At 41.2% G+C, this 25,794-nt stretch overlaps 1 protein-coding gene across 2 annotated transcripts in view; it reads left to right on the forward strand.

Annotated features, from left to right (window-relative positions):
* Positions 1 to 25,794, forward strand: part of LOC126457241 (serine/threonine-protein kinase mTOR) — a 263,986-nt gene that overhangs the window by 69,706 nt on the left and 168,486 nt on the right. For both annotated transcript variants that reach the window (XM_050093384.1, XM_050093385.1), the window contains exons 11-15: positions 321 to 527; positions 4,502 to 4,707; positions 10,944 to 11,150; positions 11,398 to 11,618; positions 23,000 to 23,145. In XM_050093384.1, coding sequence (XP_049949341.1) covers positions 321 to 527; positions 4,502 to 4,707; positions 10,944 to 11,150; positions 11,398 to 11,618; positions 23,000 to 23,145 — 987 coding nt within the window. The remainder of the gene's footprint in view (positions 1 to 320; positions 528 to 4,501; positions 4,708 to 10,943; positions 11,151 to 11,397; positions 11,619 to 22,999; positions 23,146 to 25,794) is intronic.

The raw sequence follows: 25,794 nt of genomic DNA on the forward strand, positions 1-25,794 counted from the left end.
GAACCACACTGCAGGATATTTGACTGGGAATGTTTGATGTGAAGAACTATTCCTAAACATTTAAGAGCCATCCTTTGCAGAAAGATGCAGAAATGTATTAATCCCCCTATTGCTGCCTTTACATGTTACACTTAGGGACTGATGATAAAATTAGAGAAGTTAATGTGTGTAAAGACGTGAACAAATTATTACTGTAACAAGATTGTAACATAAGTTCGTAAAATTTTAGATGTAGTGATTTGGTGAAATATAATCTCTAGATCATTGTCTTCATCTGATTCATAATATGCATGTAAACAGATAATATATGTGTTTTACAGGACATTCACTGCTGCATTTTGTGAGACAGTGTGCTGACCATTTTCTGTCACGAAATGAGCAGGAAGTGAGATTGGAAGCTGTACGAACTTGTAGTCGCCTATTACACCTTGCATTACAGGGAGCTTCAAGCAAGCATTCAGAAACTGTCACTGCGACTGTCTCAGCAGTTCTTTCAAAATTGCTTGTTGTTGGGATAACTGACACAGGTTGGTACTGTACTTTGTCTCTGTGCTGTTCAGTTTTATAGAGCATAATTTACCCACAAAAATTTGGGAAATGTAATACAATGGCTTCTTACTACATAACTACAGGTTTAAAGTCAATGTTGAGAATTCTCTATGTGTTTTGTCCATGGATTTTATTATTTCTACTATGATTATTACCTGACAGATTCTTTGCAGTTACAGACAGTCAATTCTAATGCAGCAGCCTATGTCAATGGTATGAATTAATATTTCATCTACTTCTGCAGGGTATATCATTAGATAACCTTTTGGTTCAATACAGATTTCCCCAGTATTTTATACAAACACCCTGCTTCATTTGAAACAGGGCTACTTGTTGAAACTTTGTGCTGAACTGGAATTCAGTCCTGGACCTTTGCTGTTTTTGGGCAATGCTCTTAATAATTAAGCAATCGAGGCATAACTCAAGACCCACCTCAGAGCTTCGTTCAGGCCCATACCTTGTGTCTCAGCCTTTTGCCCTGCAGTAGAATGTTCACTTTTGTGAAATTCCCACCAGATTAAACCTGTTTACTGCAATGGGACTTGAATCCACCCACACACTTACATCTTATGGCCAACACTTCAACCAGCTGTGCTATCCACTGCATGTATGTCTGTCTAACTACTGTGTATATCTGTACACTGTTTGCTAGAGGAATATTGTCAGTTATCTCCAGTGTAATTGGATGAGAGTCTTGGAACTTGCTTATCTAATAAACTTTTATTATTTGATTTATTCAGTAATCTCATCATGGTTTTGTCTGATTTTAACTTTACTCAATTTGTAATTGAACTGTTCTTTCTAGACATCATAACACAGTAATGCCTTGATTTGACTAAAACTATGGTTCCTCATAATATTAGAGTCTTTGACAGTTGAGTTGTCAGATGTTCTGCTGACGTAGTGTTCAACACATTATAAAATATAAACTTATGTAATTTGTGCCTATAAATATGGATTAATAGCCCAGAACTAATTGCAAAATATGCAAAGAATGTCAGTGATGGAAACTTGCTTTTCATAGCCTGTAAGTTTCTCATATCAAGTGGAGGTTAGCATGTTTATAATCCTATTTCTGCTCTTGTGTGAAACTACAGACCATAGTCAAGTTGCACATTAGTGAAGAGAGAATGTGTGGTAAATATTTGTTGCTCTGTGGTGATGTAATTAGACTTCACTCTAGAATATCTTTGTGGTGCATACGCTCAAATTAGTAATCAGAATCATTTAAAACACTCATTTCTCCCTTTAATTTTGCTGTGTGGTATTCTCTGCCGCCCCACCCTTTTCTCTCCTCTTCCCTCACACGAAAAAGTCTCCTGTCCCCTCAACAAGAAAAAGAGATCTCTGTTTTTGTTCCCTTTTCTTTTTCTTCCAGATTGCTTTGTTTCATCATGTCTATAGTTCCACTTTGTTTTTTCGTGCATTAATTATACTTCTCTTCAAGTGACACTGCAACTTTCCTATGTCCATTCTTATTTCTCATCCCATTGCCTGGAACTTTCATCTTCCTCAGTGATTATTTTTGCATTTCCTTTTCTTGGCCTAGTATTCTATGACATAATTACCCTCTGCACGTCTGCTGTGATCTATGCCTCTTTTCCCTCTTGTTCACTGTAGCATATTCCATCTTTCCTTTGCATGAGCTTTTGAAGCCATCATAGACAAAGTCCAGTACAGTTCTATTAATGGGTCGTAGTTGTTTATTTCTCCTATACAGGGTGGTTATAATTAAAGTTAAACTTTCACGCTGCTGTAGAAATAATGCCACTGGTCAGAATGACATCAAATTGTAACGGAGTATTATCGTAGAAGGGGGAAAACTTAAGGCAGAAGAAAAATAAATAGTTACAAAATATGAATAGATGGCACTTTAAACATCACAATTTAATAGTGATCGACTACAAATTGCAAATGAATCATATAACAATGCCTAAGGCGTGTGTACGTTTGACGTTAAACAAACTATACTACCCATTGTACATGGGTGTACTTTTAGTTACATAAGCCCATTCTCCATGGCAAGGTCATATCACATTGGACGGGAAAAATTGGTTTTTAATTGTCCTGATGCCAAAAACCGCATAAAAAGCATCGATCACATTGGTTTTTAATTGTCCTGAGTCCAAAAACTGCACAAAAAGCGCAAGTCAAAATCAAATTGGATTATTAATTTCTATGTGACTGGCACAAAACATGTTCAGCATGCTGTCCACTGTTTTCTACAACTAGTTGTAATCGAGAAACAGCATGTTCCACAACTGATCGAAGTGTTTCCGGGGTCACATTCAGAATGTGTTGTGCAGTGCATACCTTCAATGTAAGTAAGTGTGCAATCGGAACACTGAACACAACATCTTTCAGATAGCCCCACAGCCAAAAGTCTCATGGGTTAAGATCAGGTGATCAGGACAGCCAGGCTGTACAGAAATGGCGGCTGATAATTCTAGCATTTTGGAAATGGCCTTCAGCAGCTGCTTAACTGGATGAGCAATGTGTGGAGGTGCACCATCTTGCATAAAAATGATCACATCCACGCTGTTGGAGAGCCGGAATGACATTGTTGTGCAAAAGACACTCATAGTGTTTACCAGTGATGGTAAAGGTAACAGGACTGGAAGCACATGTGTCTCTTCAAAAAAATGTGGCCCTTTGTTAAATGATGCCGTAAAACCGCACCCCACAGTGACCTTTTCAGGATGAAGTGATACTGGTTGATTTGCTTGTGGGCTTTCCATTGCCCAAATTCGACAATTCTGTGTATTGACATGTCGTGTCAGATGGAAGTGGGCTTCGTCTGTTCACAAAATCTTCCATGGCCAGTCATTGTCCACTTCCTTGTGAGCAATAAATGCTAAAGCAAAGGACTCTCTTGCTGGCAGGTCAACAGAAGCAGCTCTTGCACATGGGTAATTTTGAATGGATAGCAAACGGATGTTTCGTAGGATTTTACGCACCCTGCTCACGGGTATGTCCAATGTTCTGGCAATTCTCCGTGCACTACATGTTTGCACACCACCACTTGTCTCCTCCTGCATTGCTGTGACCACTGATGTTGAATCAGTTCGTTTCCTCCCTCTACCAGGTTGCACACCAAAAGAACTGGTCTTTAAAATTTTAGAATCATTTTCTCCAGACCCATGGCAGCCATCAGACCAACGCCTTTTTTCAAACCATTCAGTGTCCAGAACTTCTGCAGAGTGACGTGCGTACAGGCATCATTCTTATAATACAGCTTTACAAGCAGAGCATGATCCTGAGTTGAGACAGTCATGCTGAATGTCCTAGATGCGAAAGGAGGAAAAGCCATGTACCCAGCATGTTTATACTAACTTCAGTGGGTCATGCACATGACAAGTGTTTTCATTTACTTATTCTGACACATACAGCGCCATGTATTGATCACTTTTCATGCTATTTTTCTTTTTCTTTTGCCATACATTTTCCCCCTTCTCCGATAATATTCTGTTGCAATTTGACATCATTCTGACCAGTGGTGCTATTTCTACAGTGTTTTCAAAGTTTAACTTTAATTATAATCACCCTCTATATCAAGAACAGCAGTGGCCATAGGACTCTTCCCTGTGACATGCCATTCTGGGTCATCCCCATGGCCCTGTGAAAACAGTCTAAATTAACTGTAATGTTACATTGTACCTGTCTTCATGATGAATCAGTAGATTAATAACTGAAGTGTTATATTTATTGTTAGCTATTCAATGTTCGGTGTTATGTGTTCTTGAATGAATAGTGATCAGTCATCTTCAGAGTGTATGTTAAGCATTTTCAAGTGTTTATGCTATTTCCTCAATTTGTGTACTTGCTTAACTGCTTCAATGAAAAAAATCTGTGTTCTAGTAGTTGTGTTGTTTCTGACAGAAACAAAATTGCCTCTGGTATTGCCATGTATTAATTTGTATTTCTTTTTAATAATACAAATATTCCCTTTCAGATGCAGATGTAAGGTACTGTGTCCTTGATTCTCTTGACCACAGCTTCGACAGCCACCTAGCTCAAGCAGAAAATTTAAGTGCTCTCTTTGTTGCAATGAATGATGAAGTATTTGAAATAAGAGAGCGTGCGATTTGTACCATTGGCCGCCTTAGTTCGATGAATCCTGCGTATGTAATGCCTTCTCTTCGAAAGACATTGATACAGGTATACACAGAAAATTGATTTATAATGTTCATCTACATTTTTCATTAAGACTGTCCATCAAGGAAGTATAATTTTTTCTCTGTTGATGGTAGTAAAGAAATGAGGCATGACTTTGTAGCTTGCAAGCACTTACCAACACGAAGCTGGTTTAACTATAGAACAGGAGGATTCAGATACTCCTGCTACTACCTGTTGTGGAGTAGATGTTCTTTCTTAAATTATGCCTGTTTGCCAGGATACAATATCACAAATTATGCTTGTAATTCTCAAAGACAGATAAAAAAATTACAGAAGCTGCTGTAATCAGCCCAGCTAAATATAAGTATTACATTGAAGACAGGATGTACACAGGATGCAACAAAAGAACATAGCATTTAATAGCTGCCATCTCCATACTGTAGATGCAAGTGCTATTGATCTTTAGGTACTCATAATGAAATGAATATTAAGGTCATGTATTCCAGGAAAGGTTAAGCAAGTACATGGTGAATCACCTAAAACTTGCACCACAAGTATTGTGGAAATGCAAAGTGCTGTTCATGTGTGGTTTTCACAAAATGGATTGGTAGTAAGGGGCTTGTATTGTTAGCCATTCAACAGATTATAATAATACTTAGAAAGTATATTTTATATGCAAACATACACATTTTTAAATAGAACAATGCCTATTGACATTCACAGACTAAAAGTAGGGTAAATTAGAATGTCAGTGGTGTTTATTGCAGGATTCTAGTGTGAGCTATTTACAAGATATTGTATTTTGGAAAGTTCCCACACTGACATTTGTACAATATATGTAGTAGCACACACTAAAGAACAACACAAGTGCGTACACTAATTACATAGATTCTGGTCAGTTGTGAGACAGTTGACCACCACAGGCTGTGTTCAAAATGATCACCGGCAATGATAATATGCTTCCAGTCTGGTGTGAAATGACTGCTGCACATGTGCTATATTTCAGCAAAGATGTCCGATCAGGCATCATTGCATAACATTGGGTTGGTATGTCCTTGTAGACGCTGCATGCAAAGTAACAATTTGGAAAAAATTCGTGAAGACATGCTGTAGTACTTCATGCACTGTGGGCAGGACAGCCATCATGTTGGTACCACAGGTTCCTCCTAGTCTGCAGAGGAACCTCTTCTAGCATCCATGGAAAATAGTATGTCAGGAGGCTGTGATACTTGTGCGTGTTCAGTGTTCCGTATCTGAGAAACAGACCTATGAGCTGATGGTCCACTGGCCCACCCCACAAGTATACACTCGCTCACTGATAACCTTGCTGTAGAGTGCCTACAAATTGCGTGTGCGAACACACACACACACACACACACACACACACACACACACACACACACACACGTACGTTTACACTCCATAGACACTGATGTTCCAGCTGTTGAAGCCAAGGGGGATTGTCAACAGACCAGTAGTCCATGTTCAGCGATTTGTCTGGCGATGATTGCTAAATGTGTCTTCATCACTAAACAAGATACATGATATATCTGACGTGTCCTGCCTTAATGCCCATGCATAGAACTTAACACAATTCTCGTAATCGTTCCCATGCATCTCTTGATGGAGGAAGATGTAATAGGGATGGAACCTATGTCGATGGAGATTTTGTAGGTCACTTGCGTGACTTGTGCCATTTCCTTGTGCGATTGTGTGGGAGCTAACATGTGTGTCAACTGCAACAGCAGCAAGAATATGAATTTCCCCCCTCCTCTGTCATCACTGCTTTCCTTCTGTTCATTGTCTATGTGTTACACTACCACTTTCACATAACTGGTTGAAGAGTTTGATAAATAATTGCCGAGATGGTTTGAGCATTGTTAAATCCCATCGTCCACCACAACCTACTGCTTGGACTGTCACACACTAACAGTGCACTTGAGGAACACACAACTACATTGTAAGGAAACATAACAACATTGTACCCACCAACTACACAGGTTGAAGGGGACAAGTAAGTGTCGGTATGGAAACTTTTGAAAGTACGATATCTCGTAAATGACTCACACTAGAATCCTGCAACAGACGACACTGACATTCTAATTTACCCTACTTTTACTTTGTTTGTGTCAATGGACACTGTTCCATTTAAAAAGGTGTATTTTTGCATAAAAAGAGAACCCTTCCTAAGTATTATTACAACCTGTTGATTGGCTTACAATATGAGCTCCTGACTACCAATCGATTTTGTGAAAACTGCACATGGGCACATATCTGTCCTGTGCATCCCACAGTCAGCTACCTGAGTAGTAGCCTCTGATGTGTTGTGCACAACTGACCGATTAAGGGGGCCCTACAGTTCTCAGCCATATGGCGCAAGTCCAGGAAGTCACTGCCTAGCTTGTCACAGAACCTTCGTAGCCTCTGGTTCAGTTCTTCCATTCAACTCAGAACCAAAGGGCCACAATCAATACTGGGGACAATGCTGCAAATTGTGAGCTTCATTGAAACTCCATGCACAAGTCTGGTCTTCTCAGTCTTCGCTTTCAAACTTGAACTATAGTTCCTCTACAGGCTCCTGCTCTGTGCCAAAAGTTTCAAGTTTCTCATTGAGATATGACACTACTGATTTCTTATCTACTGAATATATCTTTGTGCTTGTTTTAGTTGTCCTTTTTACTTTGGTAATCATTGTTGCCATAAGTGCATTATGGTCACTTATATCAGTTTTAATGTGGACTCCTCAAAGAGGTCAGGTCTATTTGTTACCATTAGATCCAATATATTTCCATCATGAGTGGTGATCCAAACTATCTGTTCTAGGTAGTTTTCAGAGGATTCATTTAGTAAAGTTTCACATGATGTCTTATAATGCCCACCACTAACAAAACTTTAATTTTTCCAGTTAACTGTTGGATGATTAAAGCCTCCACCAATGATTACAGTTTGATTGGGGAACTTATTTACAAGTGAACTTAGGTTTACTCTAAAGTTTTTGGTTACATCAGGAGATGAGTCAGTTGGATTATAGGAGGATCCAATTATCATTTTATGCCCACTCCTGATACTGACTCTTGTGTGAACAATCTCACATGCAGCTTCAATTTCTATCTCGATGGATTTGAAGTTCTTGTCTACTGAGACAAATACACCACATCCATTTCCCATTTGCCTACCTTCTTGATATAAGTTTAAATTTTCTGCAAATCTCACTAGTATTATGTAAGCTTCATTGCTTTTCATGGGTTCTTCAAACTGTGGCACTTTACTATTAGGATTTTGATACTCTCACCTGTGAGAGGCATTTCATTTGATCTTACACTGATACACTTGGGTTTCCTACAGGTATCTGGATTGGATGGAGATTTGCCTAATCTAAAAAACCCTTGTGTGCATCCTACACAGTCAGCTACTTGAGTAGCAGCCTCTGATGTGTAGTGCACACCTGACCCATTTAGGGGGCCCTACAGTTCTCAGAACCTTTGTAGCCTCTGGTTAAATCCTTCCATTCGACTCTGAACCAAATGGCCACAAGCAATTCTGGGGACAATGCTGCAAATTGTGAGCTTTGTTGAAACTCCATGTGCTAGTCTGGCCTTCTCACTCTTCTCTGCCACTCTCTGGAGTGACCAAAGTATGACCTCGGAACACAGCTGACAGGTATCATTTGTTCCAACACGGGCCACAATCTGCAGTTGATTACACCTTTTTCCCTCAGTGGCTGCTGGAATAGCCTCTTCAGCAAGTTGAACAAGGCCCCCAGGCATACTGAGTAATATTCTTTTGCAGTTACGTGTTATAGCTTGTAGTAGTCGCAATTCGATGTTTGGGATGGCTGTTCTTTTTGATACATGCCTTTGCTCACATAGAAAGCTATGTACTGGTTGTAGTAACATTGAGATATGTGATATGGTTGTTTTTCTAAGTGGTGCTTCCTCTAATGGAGTAGGATATATTGGCAATAGGACAGGTATAGCAGGTATTAGAGTGGGGTATGGGGCAGGTATTTGAGGATGTAAGAAAAATTTCAGCTGCAGAAATGAATTTGCATTTTTAACTAGTGAGTAATATTTTGTGGCCGTCAACCTGATTTACTCAATTTTTGTAATTTTGAGAAATTTTTGACAGCATACTGATCCAGTACAGCCTATGTTTTTTATGTAAGAGAACTCAATGGAAAAGATTGTTAGGTAGTGAACTAACGGGCTTCACTAGATCACTCCAGCTTAGGGAATGCTGTGGATAGGTCATGGGTACTTCTACATCTACATCTACATCTACATTTATACTCCGCAAACCACCCAACGGTGTGTGGCGGAGGGCACTTTACGTGCCACTGTCATTACCTCCCTTTCCTGTTCCAGTCGCGTATGGTTCGCGGGAAGAATGACTGTCTGAAAGCCTCCGTGCGCGCTCTAATCTCTCTAATTTTACATTTGTGATCTCCTCGGGAGGTATAAGTAGGGGGAAGCAATATATTCGATACCTCATCCAGAAACGCACCCTCTCGAAACCCGGCGAGCAAGCTACGCCGCGATGCAGAGCGCCTCTCTTGCAGAGTCTGCCACTTGAGTTTATTAAACATCTCCGTAATGCTATCACGGTTACCAAATAACCCTGTGACGAAACGCGCCACTCTTCTTTGGATCTTCTCTATCTCCTCCGTCAAACCGATCTGGTACGGATCCCACACTGATGAGCAATACTCAAGTATAGGTCGAACGAGCGTTTTGTAAGCCACCTCCTTTGTTGATGGACTACATTTTCTAAGCACTCTCCCAATGAATCTCATTCTGGTACCCGCCTTACCAACAATTAATTTTATATGATCATTCCACTTCAAATCGTTCCGCACGCATACTCCCAAATATTTTACAGAAGTAACTGCTACCAGTGTTTGTTCCGCTATCATATAATCATACAATAAAGGATCCTGCTTTCTATGTATTCGCAATACATTACATTTGTCTATGTTAAGGGACAGTTGCCACTCCCTGCACCAAGTCCTATCCGCTGCAGATCTTCCTGCATTTCGCTACAATTTTCTAATGCTGCAACTTCTCTGTATACTACAGCATCATCTGCGAAAAGCCGCATGGAACTTCTGACACTATCTACTAGGTCATTTATATATATTGTGAAAAGCAATGGTCCCATAACACTCCCCTGTGGCACGCCAGAGGTTACTTTAACGTCTGTAGACGTCTCTCCATTGATAACAACATGCTGTGTTCTGTTTGCTAAAAACTCTTCAATCCAGCCACACAGCTGGTCTGATATTCCGTAGGCTCTTACTTTGCTTATCAGGCGACAGTGCGGAACTGTATCGAACGCCTTCCGGAAGTCAAGAAAAATAGCATCTACCTGGGAGCCTGTATCTAATATTTTCTGGGTCTCATGAACAAATAAAGCGAGTTGGGTCTCACACGATCGCTGTTTCCGGAATCCATGTTGTTTCCTACATAGTAGATTCTGGGTTTCCAAAAACGACATGATACTCGAGCAAAAAACATGTTCTAAAATTCTACAACAGATCGACGTCAGAGATATACTCTTATCTCATTTCTACCAGTAACTGAATTAGTGTGTTGACTGCACTTTTGGAAGGCAGATAGGTGTCGGTCCATATAGAATTACTAGATTTCTGAGTTTGTAGACAAATTGAGGTGTTGAAACATGGGGTGTGGTGCATATGCCACATCAGTGGTTCTGACATCTCTTTTGCCTAAGATCAGAGTGTAGTATTCTCCTCCTCCACTTCCTCCTCCTCTTCCTTCTCCTGCTCCAATTCATGGAGTAGGTTGCATAACCTGTTGTGGAAACCATCTTGTCCTCAGATGTCTGACACTTAACTGTGCAGTGGGCTTGTAGTTCATGATGATTCTAGGAAGATGAAAGTGTGTTATCCGTTGCTGTCAAATCAGTAAAATGGAGTCTTAGATCAGTTTCTTTATTGTTTTAATGATTAGCATTCAACATGTAAATTGTTTTCTACTGTCATAATCAATTTGTTGTACTGCATCTAAACACATAAAAGCAGCAGCAACCAGAAGGTTGGTCTGAATACTAGAGTGCATACGAAGTGTGAAATGGGATGACCACTACTGAAAGCTGTGGAGATGGGCTTTTTTTTGGCTTAACAAAATGAAGAATTTAATTATTATTTAAAATTAATGTTAACGACATTGAAAAGAATGTGTGTGTCTTTTATCATGTATCAATAACTGTTTGTCGTATCTATTTAATCCTTTTTTTTTTTTTTTTTTTTTTTTTTTCAGTTACTGACAGAGTTAGAACACAGTGGTATGGGACGAAATAAGGAACAGGCATCCAGAATGTTGGACAACTTGGTTGTGCATGCCCCTCGTCTCATTCGGCACTATATGGACCCCATTCTTAAGGTCTTAGTTCCCAAGCTACGAGATCTAGAACCAAATCCAGGAGTTGTCATAAGCGTTCTGACAGCTATAGGAAATCTTGCAGAGGTATGAGTATTAGATATTTTATTGCAATTTCAAATATCTTTGTTTAAATTACTGCATGAGTTTGTAAATATTTGGAACAGCTCTTATTTGCCAAAGATGTGTTATTTCAGTTAGAATGCTTGGACCTTATAACAGCTAAGTACTTAAACTGCATCAGACAATTGATAAATAATAATAAATGTTGTTATATTATGACAACACTGTATTGTGCTAATTATTATTACTTGTTGTTATTGCTACTTTAAAGGTCAATGGAAATGAAATGCAGCAGTGGATGCCAGAGCTGCTTTCTATCTTACTTGAAATGCTAGGAGATGCAAGTTCCCCAGAGAAGCGATGTGTTGCTCTCTGGGCTCTAGGCCAACTTGTAGGTGCCACAGGACATGTTGTAAAACCTTATGAGCAATACCCTACACTCCTGGATACGCTTATATCTTTCCTGAAAACTGAGCAGCAGACTGTCATACGGTAAGCAACATCATAAAAGAACACCATTTAACTTTAAACAACCTATGAAACCGCATATGCTACTGTGTTTGCAGTGTCATTTCCTGTAAGTTACTTCACTTGATTCAGCTTTTGTTGGTAGTTGCATGTACCTCGCCAGCTGTATACAATTTACATTTATCTTTAAAAATTACTGTAATTTACAAAAGTTCAAAGTTCATGTAGAGATTTTATTCATGATCAGCAAAAAAATTCAATAAAGTAAAGAAAAGATACTTAAAATTCATGTAAATTAGGACAAATGTGACACTTCAAAATGTTAGTGGCAAATTAGTTCTTGTACAATTTATTACACGTTTTTGTTTTTTAAGAATCTATATGATTATGGCATGTGTTATACTTATAACACAGAAAACACCATTTCCTTTCACTATGTAATATTTTTATTGGCACAAGATCAATAAAAACACAAAGAAATAGTTTTCGGCAATCACGGTAACAGTCATGACGAATTTCTCACACCAACTAGTCAACAACCAAAGTAAGTAAAACGAAGTACAAGAAAGCAAAGATATTAATATTTTCTGGCAGTTCTGCCACAGAGCACCCCCCGAGGAGCGCATAGGAGGAGTGATGAGGAATAAGTGATAAAGGGAAGGTAAACATTTAAGGCATGATGGAATCTTGAAGTCTGAGAGGTGGCCGTACGGTGCGGCCAGCACGGGTGATAGCAATAGGGGTAGGAGGTTTCGGGGAAGACGAAGGAGAAGGGGTGGTTACTCTTATAAATAAAACATTATTGGAGTCTACATAGGCTGAAATGTCATTTTGTGAAGTACCAGGAGCCACATTGAATCACTGTAACATCTTAATGTCTTTCTGGTCAGATGGCACAGAATTGTTTTGAATTTCAAATAAAAAAAGAAAAGTGTCCACAAGCTGTACTTTTATAGAGTCCACATCATAGTCACTCAAGTTCACATGAAACACTAGTTCATTACTGCTGGCACTCGAAGGCGTAAAGTATAGAAGAGGGGGGCCTTGACTTGCAGAGAGTGTTTGATTAGCTTGTGGAGAAGGGAGAGGACAGGCCTCTGAAGTTTCCTGCAAAACAAATTCATTATTGTGTGTGTCGGTGTCATTAAGGATCCATGCTGGTTTCAAGTGCTCAATGGACACGACAGATGGTTTGTTCTTAAAGAGGATCGCATAAGTATTTTCAGAGCATGACAGGACCCGTTATGGGCCAGTGTAGGTGGAACAAGGGGTGGTGTCTTCTCTAAGCATCACATAGTTACAAGAACTGAGGTGTGGGTGAATGAAAACCGGAGGGGTAGCATGCGATCGAGGTTGCGGAAAATGTAACTTGGTGATATGCTGTCGAACCTGTCGTACCAACTCGGGAAGTTGATCCTCGGGAAGTAGAGGAGGATCATCAAGAAAATCCATCGGAAGTGCGAGGTTTTCTCCCTATACCATCTCAGCAACTGACGCTTTAAGGTCTTCTTTGAAAACCGTCCTCAAACCTAAAAGGACCCAGGGGAGTGCCTCAGTCCAAGAGGAAGAATGACACATGAGAGTGACCTTCAGGGTACGGTGCCATCGTTCTATTAGGTTGTTAGATTGCGGGTGATAGGCTGTAGTTCTGAATTTGTTGATACCACACAGTTGACAGAGGCGATTAAACAGATTAGATTCAAACTGTCTCCCCTGGTCTGTGGTAAGTGAAGTAGGGCAACCAAAACGAGAAAGCCAATGGTGGACAAAAGCGTTAGCTACAGTGTCGGCCGTAATGTCCGTGATGGGGATAGCCTCGGCCCAACATGTGGTACGATCTATCATGGTTAGTAACTAACGGAAGTTGTTAGATATCGTTAACAGACCGACGATGTCCAAATGGACATGATGGAATATACCTGAGGGCACAGTAAATTTGCCTAATGGTGGCTTAGTATGTTTGTGTATTTTGGCTCTCTGGCAAGGTATGCATGCTCTCGCCCACCGATTACAATCTCTTTTTACATTAGGCCAAACGTATCTCTCTGTAATGAGGCACGTAGTCACGCGAATGCTTGCATGAGCAAGATTGTGGATTGTGTCAAAAATGTCTTCCCTAAGAGCTTTAGGTACTATAGGACGACGATGACCTGTTTTAATGTCACAATACAAAGATCAATCATCATTAGGGAAGGGAAGTAGAGCAATTTATAAGGAAGTATCAGAGTCAGAGAGAAGGTGCTGTATCTCTGGGTCGGATAGCTAGAGCTCGTGTAAGCGGTGAGGATCAATAGCTGTCTTCAGGGAGGACAGGCGTGACAGGTAGTCTGCTGCAACATTGTCATTACCCCTGATATATTGAAAGTCTGAAACATATTGTAATACCAAATCCATATGGCGAAACCTTCTGGGTAGTACATCTAATGCTTGCTGGTTTGCGGAGAGCCTCGACAAGGGGCTTGTGATCTGTGTAAACTGTCACAAGTCGGGCTTATTTATCTGTACGAAAGTACTTTACAGCCTCATAAATGAGGTAAAGTTCATGATCAAATGCGGACCACTTTCTTTGTGTTTCGGTGAGCTTTTTTGAAAAGAAACGTATGGGTGTAGTACCTGTTGGTAGGGTCTGTTGCAAAACTGCGCCAATGGCATTATCGCTAGCATCTGTGGTTATTGTCAGGGAGGCATCAGGGTTAGGGTGAGACAGGGTAATAGTGTTCACCAAGGCGTACTTAAGCGAGTCGAAGGCTCGCTGCATGGTCTGATCCCATTCTATGTGTCTGTCACCTGTGGTATTCTTTCCCATTAAGGCCTCAGTGAGAGGGGCTTGAAGAGATGCCGCATGTGGAATGTGGAGTCTAAAAAAATTTACCATTCCAAGGTATCTACGTAGCTCTTTATAGGTTTGAGGGAGGGGAAGGTCAAGTATTTGTTGTACTCTATCTGAGGTGGGATGAATGCCCTCATTATTGACCAAATGTCCCAGGAAAATAACCTCTAGCTTCTCCAGTTGGGATTTGTCATGATTAATCTCAACTCCGTGTCGTGCCAATCTACAGGGTGTTTCAAAAATGACCGGTATATTTGAAACGGCAATAAAAACTAAACGAGCAGCGATAGAAATACACCGTTTGTTGCAATATGCTTGGGACAACAGTACATTTTCAGGCGGACAAACTTTCGAAATTACAGTAGTTACAATTTTCAACAACAGATGGCACTGCAAGTGATGTGAAAGATATAGAAGACAACGCAGTCTGTGGGTGCGCCATTCTGTACGTCGTCTTTCTGCTGTAAGCGTGTGCTGTTCACAACGTGCAAGTGTGCTGTAGACAACATGGCTTATTCCTTAGAACAGAGGATTTTTCTGGTGTTGGAATTCCACCACCTAGAACACAGTGTTGTTACAACAAGACGAAGTTTTCAACAGAGGTTTAATGTAACCAAAGGACCGAAAAGCGATACAAGAAAGGATCTGTTTGAAAAATTTCAATGGACTGGGAACGTGACGGATGAACGAGCTGGAAAGGTAGGGCGACCGCGTACGGCAACCACAGAGGGCAACGCGCAGCTAGTGCAGCAGGTGATCCATCAGCGGCCTCGGGTTTCCGTTCGCCGTGTTGCAGCTGCGGTCCAAATGACGCCAACGTCCACGTATCGTCTCATGCGCCAGAGTTTACACCTCTATCCATACAAAATTCAAACGCGGCAACCCCTCAGCACCGCTACCATTGCTGCACGAGAGACATTCGCTAACGATATAGTGCACAGGATTGATGACGGCGATATGCATGTGGGCAGCATTTGGTTTACTGACGAAGCTTATTTTTACCTGGACGGCTTCGTCAATAAACAGAACTGGCGCATATGGGGAACCGAAAAGCCCCATGTTGAAGTCCCATCGTCCCTGCATCCTCAAAAAGTACTGGTCTGGGCCGCCATTTCTTCCAAAGGAATCATTGGCCCATTTTTCAGATCCGAAACGATTACTGCATCACGCTATCTGGACATTCTTCGTGAATTTGTGGCGGTACAAACTGCCTTAGACGACACTGCGAACACCTCGTGGTTTATGCAAGATGGTGCCCGGCCACATCGCACGGCCGACGTCTTTAATTTCCTGAATGAATATTTCGATGATCGTGTGATTGCTTTGGGCTATCCGAAACATACAGGAGGCGGCGTGGATTGGCCTCCCTATTCGCCAGACATGAACCCCTGTGACTTCTTTCTGTGGGGACACTTGAAAGACCAGGTGTACCGCCAGAATCCAGAAACAATTGAACAGCTGAAGCAGTACATCTCATCTGCATGTGAAGCCATTCCGCCAGACACGTTGTCAAAGGTTTCGGGTAATTTCATTCAGAGACTACACCATATTATTGCTACGCATGGTGGATATGTGGAAAATATAGTACTATAGAGTTTCCCAGACCGCAGCGCCATCTGTTGTAGAAAATTGTAACTACTGTAATTTCGAAAGTTTGTCTGCCTGAAAATGTACTGTTGTCCCAAGCATATTGCAACAAACGGTGTATTTCTATCGCTGCTCGTTTAGTTTTTATTGCCATTTCAAATATACCGGTCATTTTTGAAACACCCTGTATCAAAAACCTGTTGGAGGTGTTGTTTGTGTTCCTCGGCAGTTGTGGAGAAAATAATAATGTCGTCTAGGTAGGCATAGCAAAAATTAAGGCCGCGTAGAATGGTGTCAATGAATCTTTACCTGGTCTGGGCGGGATTCTTCAATCCATAAGGCATAAACAAATATTCATATAGTCCAAATGGGGTGATGATAGTGGTTTTGGGGATATCGTCTGGGTGCATCAGAATCTGATGGTATGCCTTTTTGCAGTCTAACACAGAGAGAAAATTGGCACCGAACATAGATTGTGAAAAATCGTGGAGGTGTGGGACAGGGTAGTTATCAAGTATTGTTCGGGCATTCAAATGCCTATAGTCTCCACAGAGTTGAAAGGAATTGTCCTTTTTGGGAACAACATGTGTTGGGGAAGACCATGCACTGTCCGAGGGACGGACTATACCAATACTTTCTTTGGCAGCGGTAAGTTTTTTTTGCATTGAGGTGTTAGGGGCGAGAATGTGTTGTTAATATCCAAGCTAAAATTAAGAGAACATCCAAGAAATATACGAGGTCCATCGACTAGAGCGTGGGCTGCAACACTCTTGACTGGAATACGATTTTTCTTGTCACCTGATGTTGTAGTAAGTTCAATGTTTTCTTTATTTTTGTAAACTGTTGTGCGACGACGACATCGATATCTCCTGTATGGCATGTTGGCTGCGTTCAATGCAGTTGCCTGTGCAGCAGCAAGACACAGACTGAGCGTAGCGTGGGAGTGGGCTCGCTTATATACTGTGCGAGGACTTTGACCTTAGATGAGGGACTTAGATTTTTCGCAGTGGCCAGCGGGAACGTTATGCCGGAACGCACACTGGGTGTTCTAGAGTGTGCGCGCCCGCTGGTGCGCCGCCAACGCCGAGCCAGACGGGTTACGTAACCAACCAGCAAGACGATAAGCGGCCTGTGCGGCACTATGTTTTAGAATTTGTGTTAAGCCTGTGACAGACGCCCGTAGTAATGGCCTTGATTTTGTGAATAGGTGTGGCCGAAATACGTGGAGGGATGCAGGAAGGAGCGACGTTATCGTCGGTGCGTGGTAAGTATGAGAGGGAACTAACCTGAAATACGTTATCATTGAACAGTAGTTCAGTGAAAGCTGCAGTGTTGTCCGTGGAGCTGCACTGTACGACAGCCGGCAGGGTTCCATTGACTATGGTGTTACTGCACGAAGGAATCATTGAGCGTGCATGCGCGGCATTGCCTGTAACAGCTGTTGCCTCTGTGTTTTGATGAAGGGGGGGTTGCCGCCTTCGCTGTCCGGGTCATGGCAAGTGCTGCTGTGGCTGCATATAAACAGCAGTGCGGTATGCAGGTCCCATGTAGTTTCATGCATGTTATTACTTTTAATCTTGATCTCCTCTCTAAACCCGCGCAATTCATCAGTCAGGACATCACAACGTTGAAGTAGCTTTGCATTGTCTTCGGACAGTTGGTCGATTTCAAGGCGTTGCGTAACTAAGTTCACTACGGCAGCTTTGACCTCCTCAGATAGAATAGAAACTGTCTCTTTGTCTCGTTGACAGTACGTATCGAGCTGCATTCTGTAGGTGTGGATGGGGAAAATCTTGCCGAAAATTTTTGTTTAAAATCCATTGAGCAGAGGGCAGGTGTAATTAAGTCCAAAGAAAAGTTATGAGCAGTTAAGAAGTCCAATCCTAATATTGGCTCATCGATTTCTACTACCGAAAATGTCCATTCATAATTATGTGTATCGTCGAAGTAAATGCGAAGTTGCGTTACACCATAAACCTTTAATGAGGAATTGTTGGCTGCTCTGATTTGGTGAGGCGAATGCGTGATTGTAGAAGTGACCATTGAACGTGGAATGACGCTCACATTGGCACCAGTGTCCACTAAAAACCATTTCTGAGAAGCTATATCCTGGATATACAAACGTCCGAGAGAATAATTCGGAAGTACTAGCCTGTGATCTGTTAGGTGACTTGACGTCACAGTGTGGACCGGTGCACCTATAGCAGCCCGCCGTGCGTATTTGGGTGCATTGCACAGGGTGAGCGGCAATTCGTGGCTGTATTACCATAAACGGAGTGATACCAGCAGAGAGGATAAACTTGCTGATCCTGTGTTGTTACCGGGTGAAGGACGTCACTTGAAGCTGTGGTATGGGATGGTGAAGGACGGTGTGGAATCTGGTGCTCAGTCAGTGTACTCTGTCTGTTGTTTTGGAAAGATCGGCCTCTTCCATGCGGGGAGGCGTAATATCGAGGGGGGCACACGTAGCTAACTTTCTTCTGTTGATTATCTCATATGCGACGTCGGCCAGCAGTAATTTTGCTTGTATAGGTTCCTGATCGTGTGATAGGAGCTGCAGTTGGAAAGCTTGCGGCAGCTTTGCAACCCAGAGAGAAAGTAAAGCTTCATCTGGCATAGTTTTGCTATCGAAGACTGCTCTGATACATCGCCACAGTTGTGAAGGAGTCGACTCTTTGAGATGTACGTCTTGCAGTATGTATAAAACAGACTCTTGCGTAGTCTTAGCTAGACGTTCACAGATCTGTTGTTTTGCCAGTGCGTAACGATTTGTGGGGGCCGACGACAGCACTAAGTCCTGTACCCACTCAGCGTGGTCCTCTAGGGCATTAATAAGCACAATAAATTTAGCACTGTCTGAATCAATGTTTAGGGCGGTGAATATAGTCTCTGCCAAAATAAACCACGTATGCGGATTGTCCATCGTGAACCTTGGTAATTTAGGAATTTTCTCAACCTTGTGTTGTGGATGTAACAGATTTGATAGCACAGTGGACGGAAGTGGCGGAGTGTTTATGAAGCTGTCACTCGCGGCGTTCGCGGCAGCTGGTTTAAACACAGCCGGCGCGGCAGGTGCAGCCGGGGCTGCAGAAACAATCGGGGCAGGAGGACTGTCCAACCAGTAATTGTTTTCACTGAAATTTGTACCCGGCTGTTTTTGTAGTGAGTCTTGTAGTGGGTGGGGAGAGAATGTGTCCAAAACCGATTTATCAGCAATATATGGGGAGCTCCAAGTGATCTGTGGGCTCGAAAAGTCTGTGAGGTTCATAGTGTTGGGGCACTGTTGCACACTACATGTCACAGGAGGCTGTACATACGACGCACTGTGAGTCACAAATTTAGGCACAGCACTCATGATTGGTTTGTTATAGACGAACTTAGAAAAAGATTTCATAGCAGGTGACATCACAGACGATGTTGAAAGAGTCCACAACGGCATTGTTGATGACGGAGAAAACTCCACGGCGTTGTACTTATCTTCCAATTTTATCCCAATTGTTGGTGGCGTTGTGCGTAGGAAACCATGGAAAGGAAGAGTAGAGGCACCATTAGTATCATGTTGTAGTCTGAAAGGAGCGGAAGGTGAGCGATGTGGAGATGTCGAAGTAAACAGCCACATTGTCGAATCGGACGTATGTTGCGCGTCAGGGTCACCAGTATGGCACGTGTTGTACAACACAGAAAACACCATTTACTTTCGCTATGTAATATTTTTATTGGCACAAGATAAATCAAAACACAAAGAAATAGTTTTCGACAATCACGGTAACAGTCATGACGAATGTCTCACACCAACTAGTCAACAACCAAAGTAAGTAAAACAAAGTACAAAAAAGCAAAAATATTAATATTTTCTGGCAGTTCTGCCACATGATGATCAATTACCATTCACCAAATGGCAGAGATGTTGAGCAGTAGTTTGGCACTTCAGTTCTGAGTGTGTTTTCCAAAAACTGTCTTGATCAGCTTGTTCCACAACTCACACACACTGGAAATATTTTAGATCTTGTAGCTACATAGAAATCTTACCTCATCGACAGCGTCAGTATAGAGAGAGGGATTAGTGATCATGTCATCACAGCAACAGTGGTTGTTAAAGTTAATCAGTGAAGAAGGCTGCTAAGAGAGTATTTAAGCTAGAAAGAACAGGTAAGCAGTTGTTCACAGCGTACTTAGAGAGTGAATGGACACCATTTAGTTCCCATATGATGAACACTGAGGAATCATGGACAAAGTTGAAACTGATTGTAAATGGCACACTAGACAAATGTGTGAATGAGTGGATTAAGGTCAGTGAAGGCCCACCATGGTTTAATTACAAAATTTAGAAAATACTGAGGAAGCAGAAATTGTTACGGTCTTGGGTCAAAAAAGAACATGGCAGTGTCGACAGCTGAAACTTAGTAGAAATATATGTGTCTGTAAAAAGATCAATTTGCAAAGCATACAACTACTTCCACCATCATGCCTTAGTGAAGGATCTTTTCAATAACGTACACAAACACTTGTCAACCAGTCTGGTGTGGTGATAACTGAAGTTTTAAATTTTGCGTTTATAAAGTCATTCATGAGGGAGAGTCGTACAGACGTACCATTTTTTGACCATCTCACAAGACTTCCGTATGGAGGATGTAGGAATAGGCATCTCTGGGATTGAGAAGCAGCTGAAGGAGTGGAAAACAAATAAGTTGCCAAGTCCAGATGGAATCTCAGTTTGGTCTTACAGAGACTACCCAAAGGTACTGGGTCATTACTTAGCCTGCATTTATCATGAATCACTTTCCCAGCACCAAGTCCCAAGTGACCAGAAAAATGTGCAGGCTCCTATATCTAAGAAGGATAAAAGACAGACCTGCAAAATACAGTTGCATAACCTTAACAATGGTTTGCTACAGAATTCCTGAACATATTCGAAGTTGGAATATAATAAAGTTCAGTGTGACACAACTGATTCTACCCACAAATCAGCATGTATTTAGAAGGTAATGTTTCTGCGAAACTCGGCTAGCCCTCAATATCATGTGTATTGTGGATGAAGAGCAACAGGCAGATTCCGTATTCCTAGATTTCAGAATTTTGAGGTTTTGTGTTTTAGGATTCACCAATAGAAAATTGCATTTTCACTATCCACCTCATTTTTTTTGAAAGTAATAATATTATCGTCAACATAAAAATTTCACTAATTTAAAAGAAATGCATACCATTTGTGCCCTGTCACTATAATAGAGTTCCATCTTGTAACCTTTTAAACACATATAGCTCCATGTAGTCATGGTGTCATTTGCATGCTTGCAACATACAGTGAATCCCCACTTTTACATATTTCAAGGGACTTCAAAATAATGGTGTAAAATGCAGGAATATATAAAATGCGGGAAATGTTTTAAGCTGTAAAAGCTACGTGTAGAATACGCCCTTGCATTTTCCCACTTTGTGTATGATATATGCACATAACAGGCTTCAAAAGATTTGTCGGTGACTCGTTTATTATCTAATTAAGGTTTATTATCTAATAAAAACCGCTGATGTAACTGGAACTGATAACTGTCTGGGAAGTAGGAACATTTGACTCAATTTCATACATCATAATCAATGTTTTTGAAAGTCTTCAGCTGTCATTCATTATTTAAATAATGAAATACTGCACTAGTTATGTATTTTTCATGCTTAGCATGATGCGTTTTGAAAATTTTTTCTCGTTATCTAGTGCAAATATGTAGATAAATATTTTCTGTGGTGTCTGAATAGGTGTCATTCTGCATCTCTTGCACTGTAGTCATCTTTATGAGGTTATTAGGTACAGTGCCTCCTCACTCATGTGGGAAACAACACACACACACACACACACACACACACACACACACACACACGTGCGCAATAAACATTTGAGTAATGCAAAGTGAATGACAGTGTCAACTATCACTACAAATGGCCAAATGCTTGAAACACGCTACAGATGGTTTGATAAAGGTGTCACGATGATCACAACAATAACGAAACTGCATTCGCGTAATAGAGACAGTTTGGAAATGGTTGTGATTGATCATAATATCTTCAAATGAACTTAGTTACTCCCATCAGCCACCATGCTAAATAGAGCTAGGCAGTGGTGGGAGATAAGAAACTTAGCCACGGAATATTTGTAAACACTACTGGATGGCCATCATCATGCCAGTGTCTTATTTTTTCTCCACGAACATCTTTTCATAATCTGTAAATTGCAGGAAAATAATAAATATGTTGACACAAAATCGGGTGCAAATTAAAGTTGTGGACATAGGAAATTTGATGGGAATGATAAAAAATGTCATAAACGGCAGGAAAACGTTAATTCTGGGAACGTAAAAGTAGGGTTATACTGTTATCATTGTTTCAGGAACAGTTACCTGTCACATTGGAACTGTTCCATTATTCATCATTGGTGTGCTTTCAAGTATAGAGCAACAACTCATGTTGTTTTCATTTATAGCATGACCGACCAAGTTGTCTCCTTCAGATGCTGCAAATTTTGCTGTACTGAGAAAATATGAGAGATCACAGTTTTACCATTCCCTTGCAGACACCTCAATATGCTCACAGTTCGGTATATGTTGTGCACTCTTAGAGAGTTTCTATACTCACGCATTATGCAGATGTGATATACTATAACAAAGTAAAGTATAGCAATTTTCAATTTCATGTGTAAAAAATTTTTGTTTTTAAAAATGGACTCTTGGGCCAAGAGTAAATACATTATTTAGAATCTTATATAAACCAAAATTCAAAATTATTTCCATAACAATGTAATAAACTTAGAAAACCTTGTTACAGTACTGTAAATTGTTTTGCAGATTTGAGTATACCTCGTGAGCTGGAATGTGGTACTAGTTTGGAACTGGAATGTTATAACTTATTACTCATAATTAATAATAATTTAGCCCATCCCTAGTCATTATTTATGATGATCTTGTTATGTATGAATATGTATTACAATGTTATGTCTTTTCAGACGAGGAACAATACGTGCTCTAGGTCTTTTAGGAGCACTGGATCCATACAAGCACAAAATGAATCTAGGCCAGATTGATACTCAGGTTGAGTCAACTGCTTTAATTTCCATGAGTGACAGTAAGAGCGAAGCAGAGTCAAGTCAGGGTATGTACAACATTGGTCTTATTTCGCCTTTTACTGACCTGTTATTTATAGCTTTTACATTGAGCTTCACTGTCTTAGCATTTACAACTGTGATAGTTTCCTTTAGTCTCATTATTTTAAAAAAAATACATCTAAGTGTGACCTGTATAGGTAGCATTTACCACCAAAGAGAAGCTTCTTGTGCTGCACCTTTCATTTAAAGGTGGCATGTGGAATTTTGTGTAAATTAAAACAGTGGAAATTCGTGGATGGAATATTACATAAAGTAAAGGAAAGGCAACCACTCACCCATAGCTGACAGATGGGTGGTGAATAGAAACATGCCAGGAAAAATGATATTTACATTGGTTTTCGAGCTCTTGCCCTTTCTGTAGTAAGAGTGCACACACACACACACACACACACACACACTCTCCACAGCAACCATAGTGGGATTGACGATTGATTATTGTTTATTGAGAGCAGTTGCCTGGGAAGATGGAGGTGAGGGCGGGATAGGGAAGGACACACAAGATGAGGAGGGTTAGTGTGAGGCAGATCTTTCAACAGATGACTCATCAGCTGCACAAAAACCAGAATGGAGTTCAGAGGATATAGCAATATAGCAATAAGAGGTATATACAAAGGAAGGTAGGTGGTGGGTTTCGTATCAGAAGGATGTTAGGCTAGGTGGTGTTCCATGGGCAAGAGGCATTGGGCATGGAGGATGTTGATGTATAAAAACATTGCATCACAGTGACCAAGAACAAGTGTGGTTGTAACAGGATAGGAACTGTAGAAATGTGGTGGAGAAAGTGAGTGATGTCTTGAATTTAGGGTTAGAGGTTACTGGAAATAGTGTGGAGTTGTTGGTCAACAAAGGCAGAGGTTTGCTTTGTGAGAGCATTGCACTCAATCAAAATGGGATGGCCATTAGGTAAAACTGTGGGGGTTGGGTTTGGGGAGTGCATAAATGGTAGGAGTGGGGGTGGTTGCCAGTTAGAGGAGAGAGATGCAGCCAAGTTTTGGATCAGATTTAAGTCCCTGAGCAACTGTTGGAGGTCCTGTTGGCATGGGATCATAGTTGTAACATTTGTATGCAGAGCTGTTGAAAAGTAGGTGGAGACCCTCATCCATGTACTTGCTGTGATTGATGAGCATCGTGGTGGAGCCTTTGGCTGTGGGAAGGAGGATAAGGTCTGGATTGGTTTTCAGGTTACAGATAGCTGTATGTTCCATAGGAGTGATGTTGTATTCACTGGGGAGGGATTTAGGAAAGGAAGCTGTAGCCAGATAAAAGTGAGGAATTCTTGAAAGTTTACCATGGGATGACTGTGTAAGGGGAGGAGGGTCACTGTTGGAGGGAGACTGAAACTATTTTAAACAAGGTACTTTGTTGGGTTTTTGGATGGTTGTTTTCAGTGGGGTTTTGCCAAAGAAATATTTTCACTGCAGAGAATGAGTAAAAGAAACAAGGTCCTTTGCAAGTCCAGCACAATTAAATATGGGTTTAGAGCTAAAGGTGAGACATTTAGGAAGTAGTAAGACTTCTACACGGGTCAGTGCCACCTCTCAGATGCCTTTATAAGTACAGGTGCTCATATTAAGTGCACCAACCACAATCAGTACTTCCACTTTGACAGCTGTCACCCGTTCCACGTCAAAATATCTCTTCCTTACATCCTTGACATCCATGGACACCATGTCCGCAGTAGAAAGCAGAAGTTGTTGAAATATACCGATAACCGTACTAGAGCCTGACAACTCTCTTGTGCCACCTGCTCCTCTGGCATCATTAATCCAGTTAACCAGCCACTGATCAACTCGCCTCTGACTGCTCAGTGTTACCCTGGCCTTCAAAAGCTCAACCACATCCTTCACCAGGGTTTCAGCCACCTCTCATTGTGTTCTGAGGTGAGGGATGTCCTACCGAAAACCCTGCCCACATCACCCAAAGTAGTGTTCTGCCACCCACCCAACCTACAGAATATTCTTGTCCATCCCTATTACAATCCTGCACCCCATTGGTAATACCATTGTGGTTGACCCAAATGCAAGACATGCCCCATACACCCACCCACCATTTCCTACTGCAGTCCAGTAACAGGCATTTCCTACCCTATAGAAGGCAGCACCACATGTGAAAGCAGTCATGTAATATATCAGCTATGCTGTAGTTACTGTACAGCATTCTATGTGGGCATGACAAGTAAACAACTGTCTATGTGCATGAATGGCCACAGCCAAACTGGAGCAAACTGAAAATTTGACAATCCAGTTGCCGAACACGTTGTGCACAACAGCATGAATGACTTCATCAGTTGTGTAACTATATGAGCTATTTGCATACTCCGTTCCTGCACAAGTTTCTGTCAACCATGCAGATGGGAAATGTCTCTCCAGCATATCCTGCACTCTCTCAATCCCCCTGGTCTAAACCTCCACCAACCTGTTTCCCTTCTCTCTTCTGTCAACGCCACTCCTTCTCCATTGAGATCATGTACTGCCGTATCTCACCATTCTTTCTCCCCCCCCCCCCCTCTGCCCCCACCTCATGTGTGTATTCTCTCTTTCTCTCTCTCTCTCTCATTTTATTTATTTATTTATTTTTTGTAGTCATCAACCTTATGACGGTTTGGTGTGGCCTGTCATGAATTCATCTCCTGTGCC

This window comes from Schistocerca serialis, chromosome 2 (assembly GCF_023864345.2).
Source record: "Schistocerca serialis cubense isolate TAMUIC-IGC-003099 chromosome 2, iqSchSeri2.2, whole genome shotgun sequence".
NCBI classification, from domain to species: domain Eukaryota; kingdom Metazoa; phylum Arthropoda; class Insecta; order Orthoptera; family Acrididae; genus Schistocerca; species Schistocerca serialis.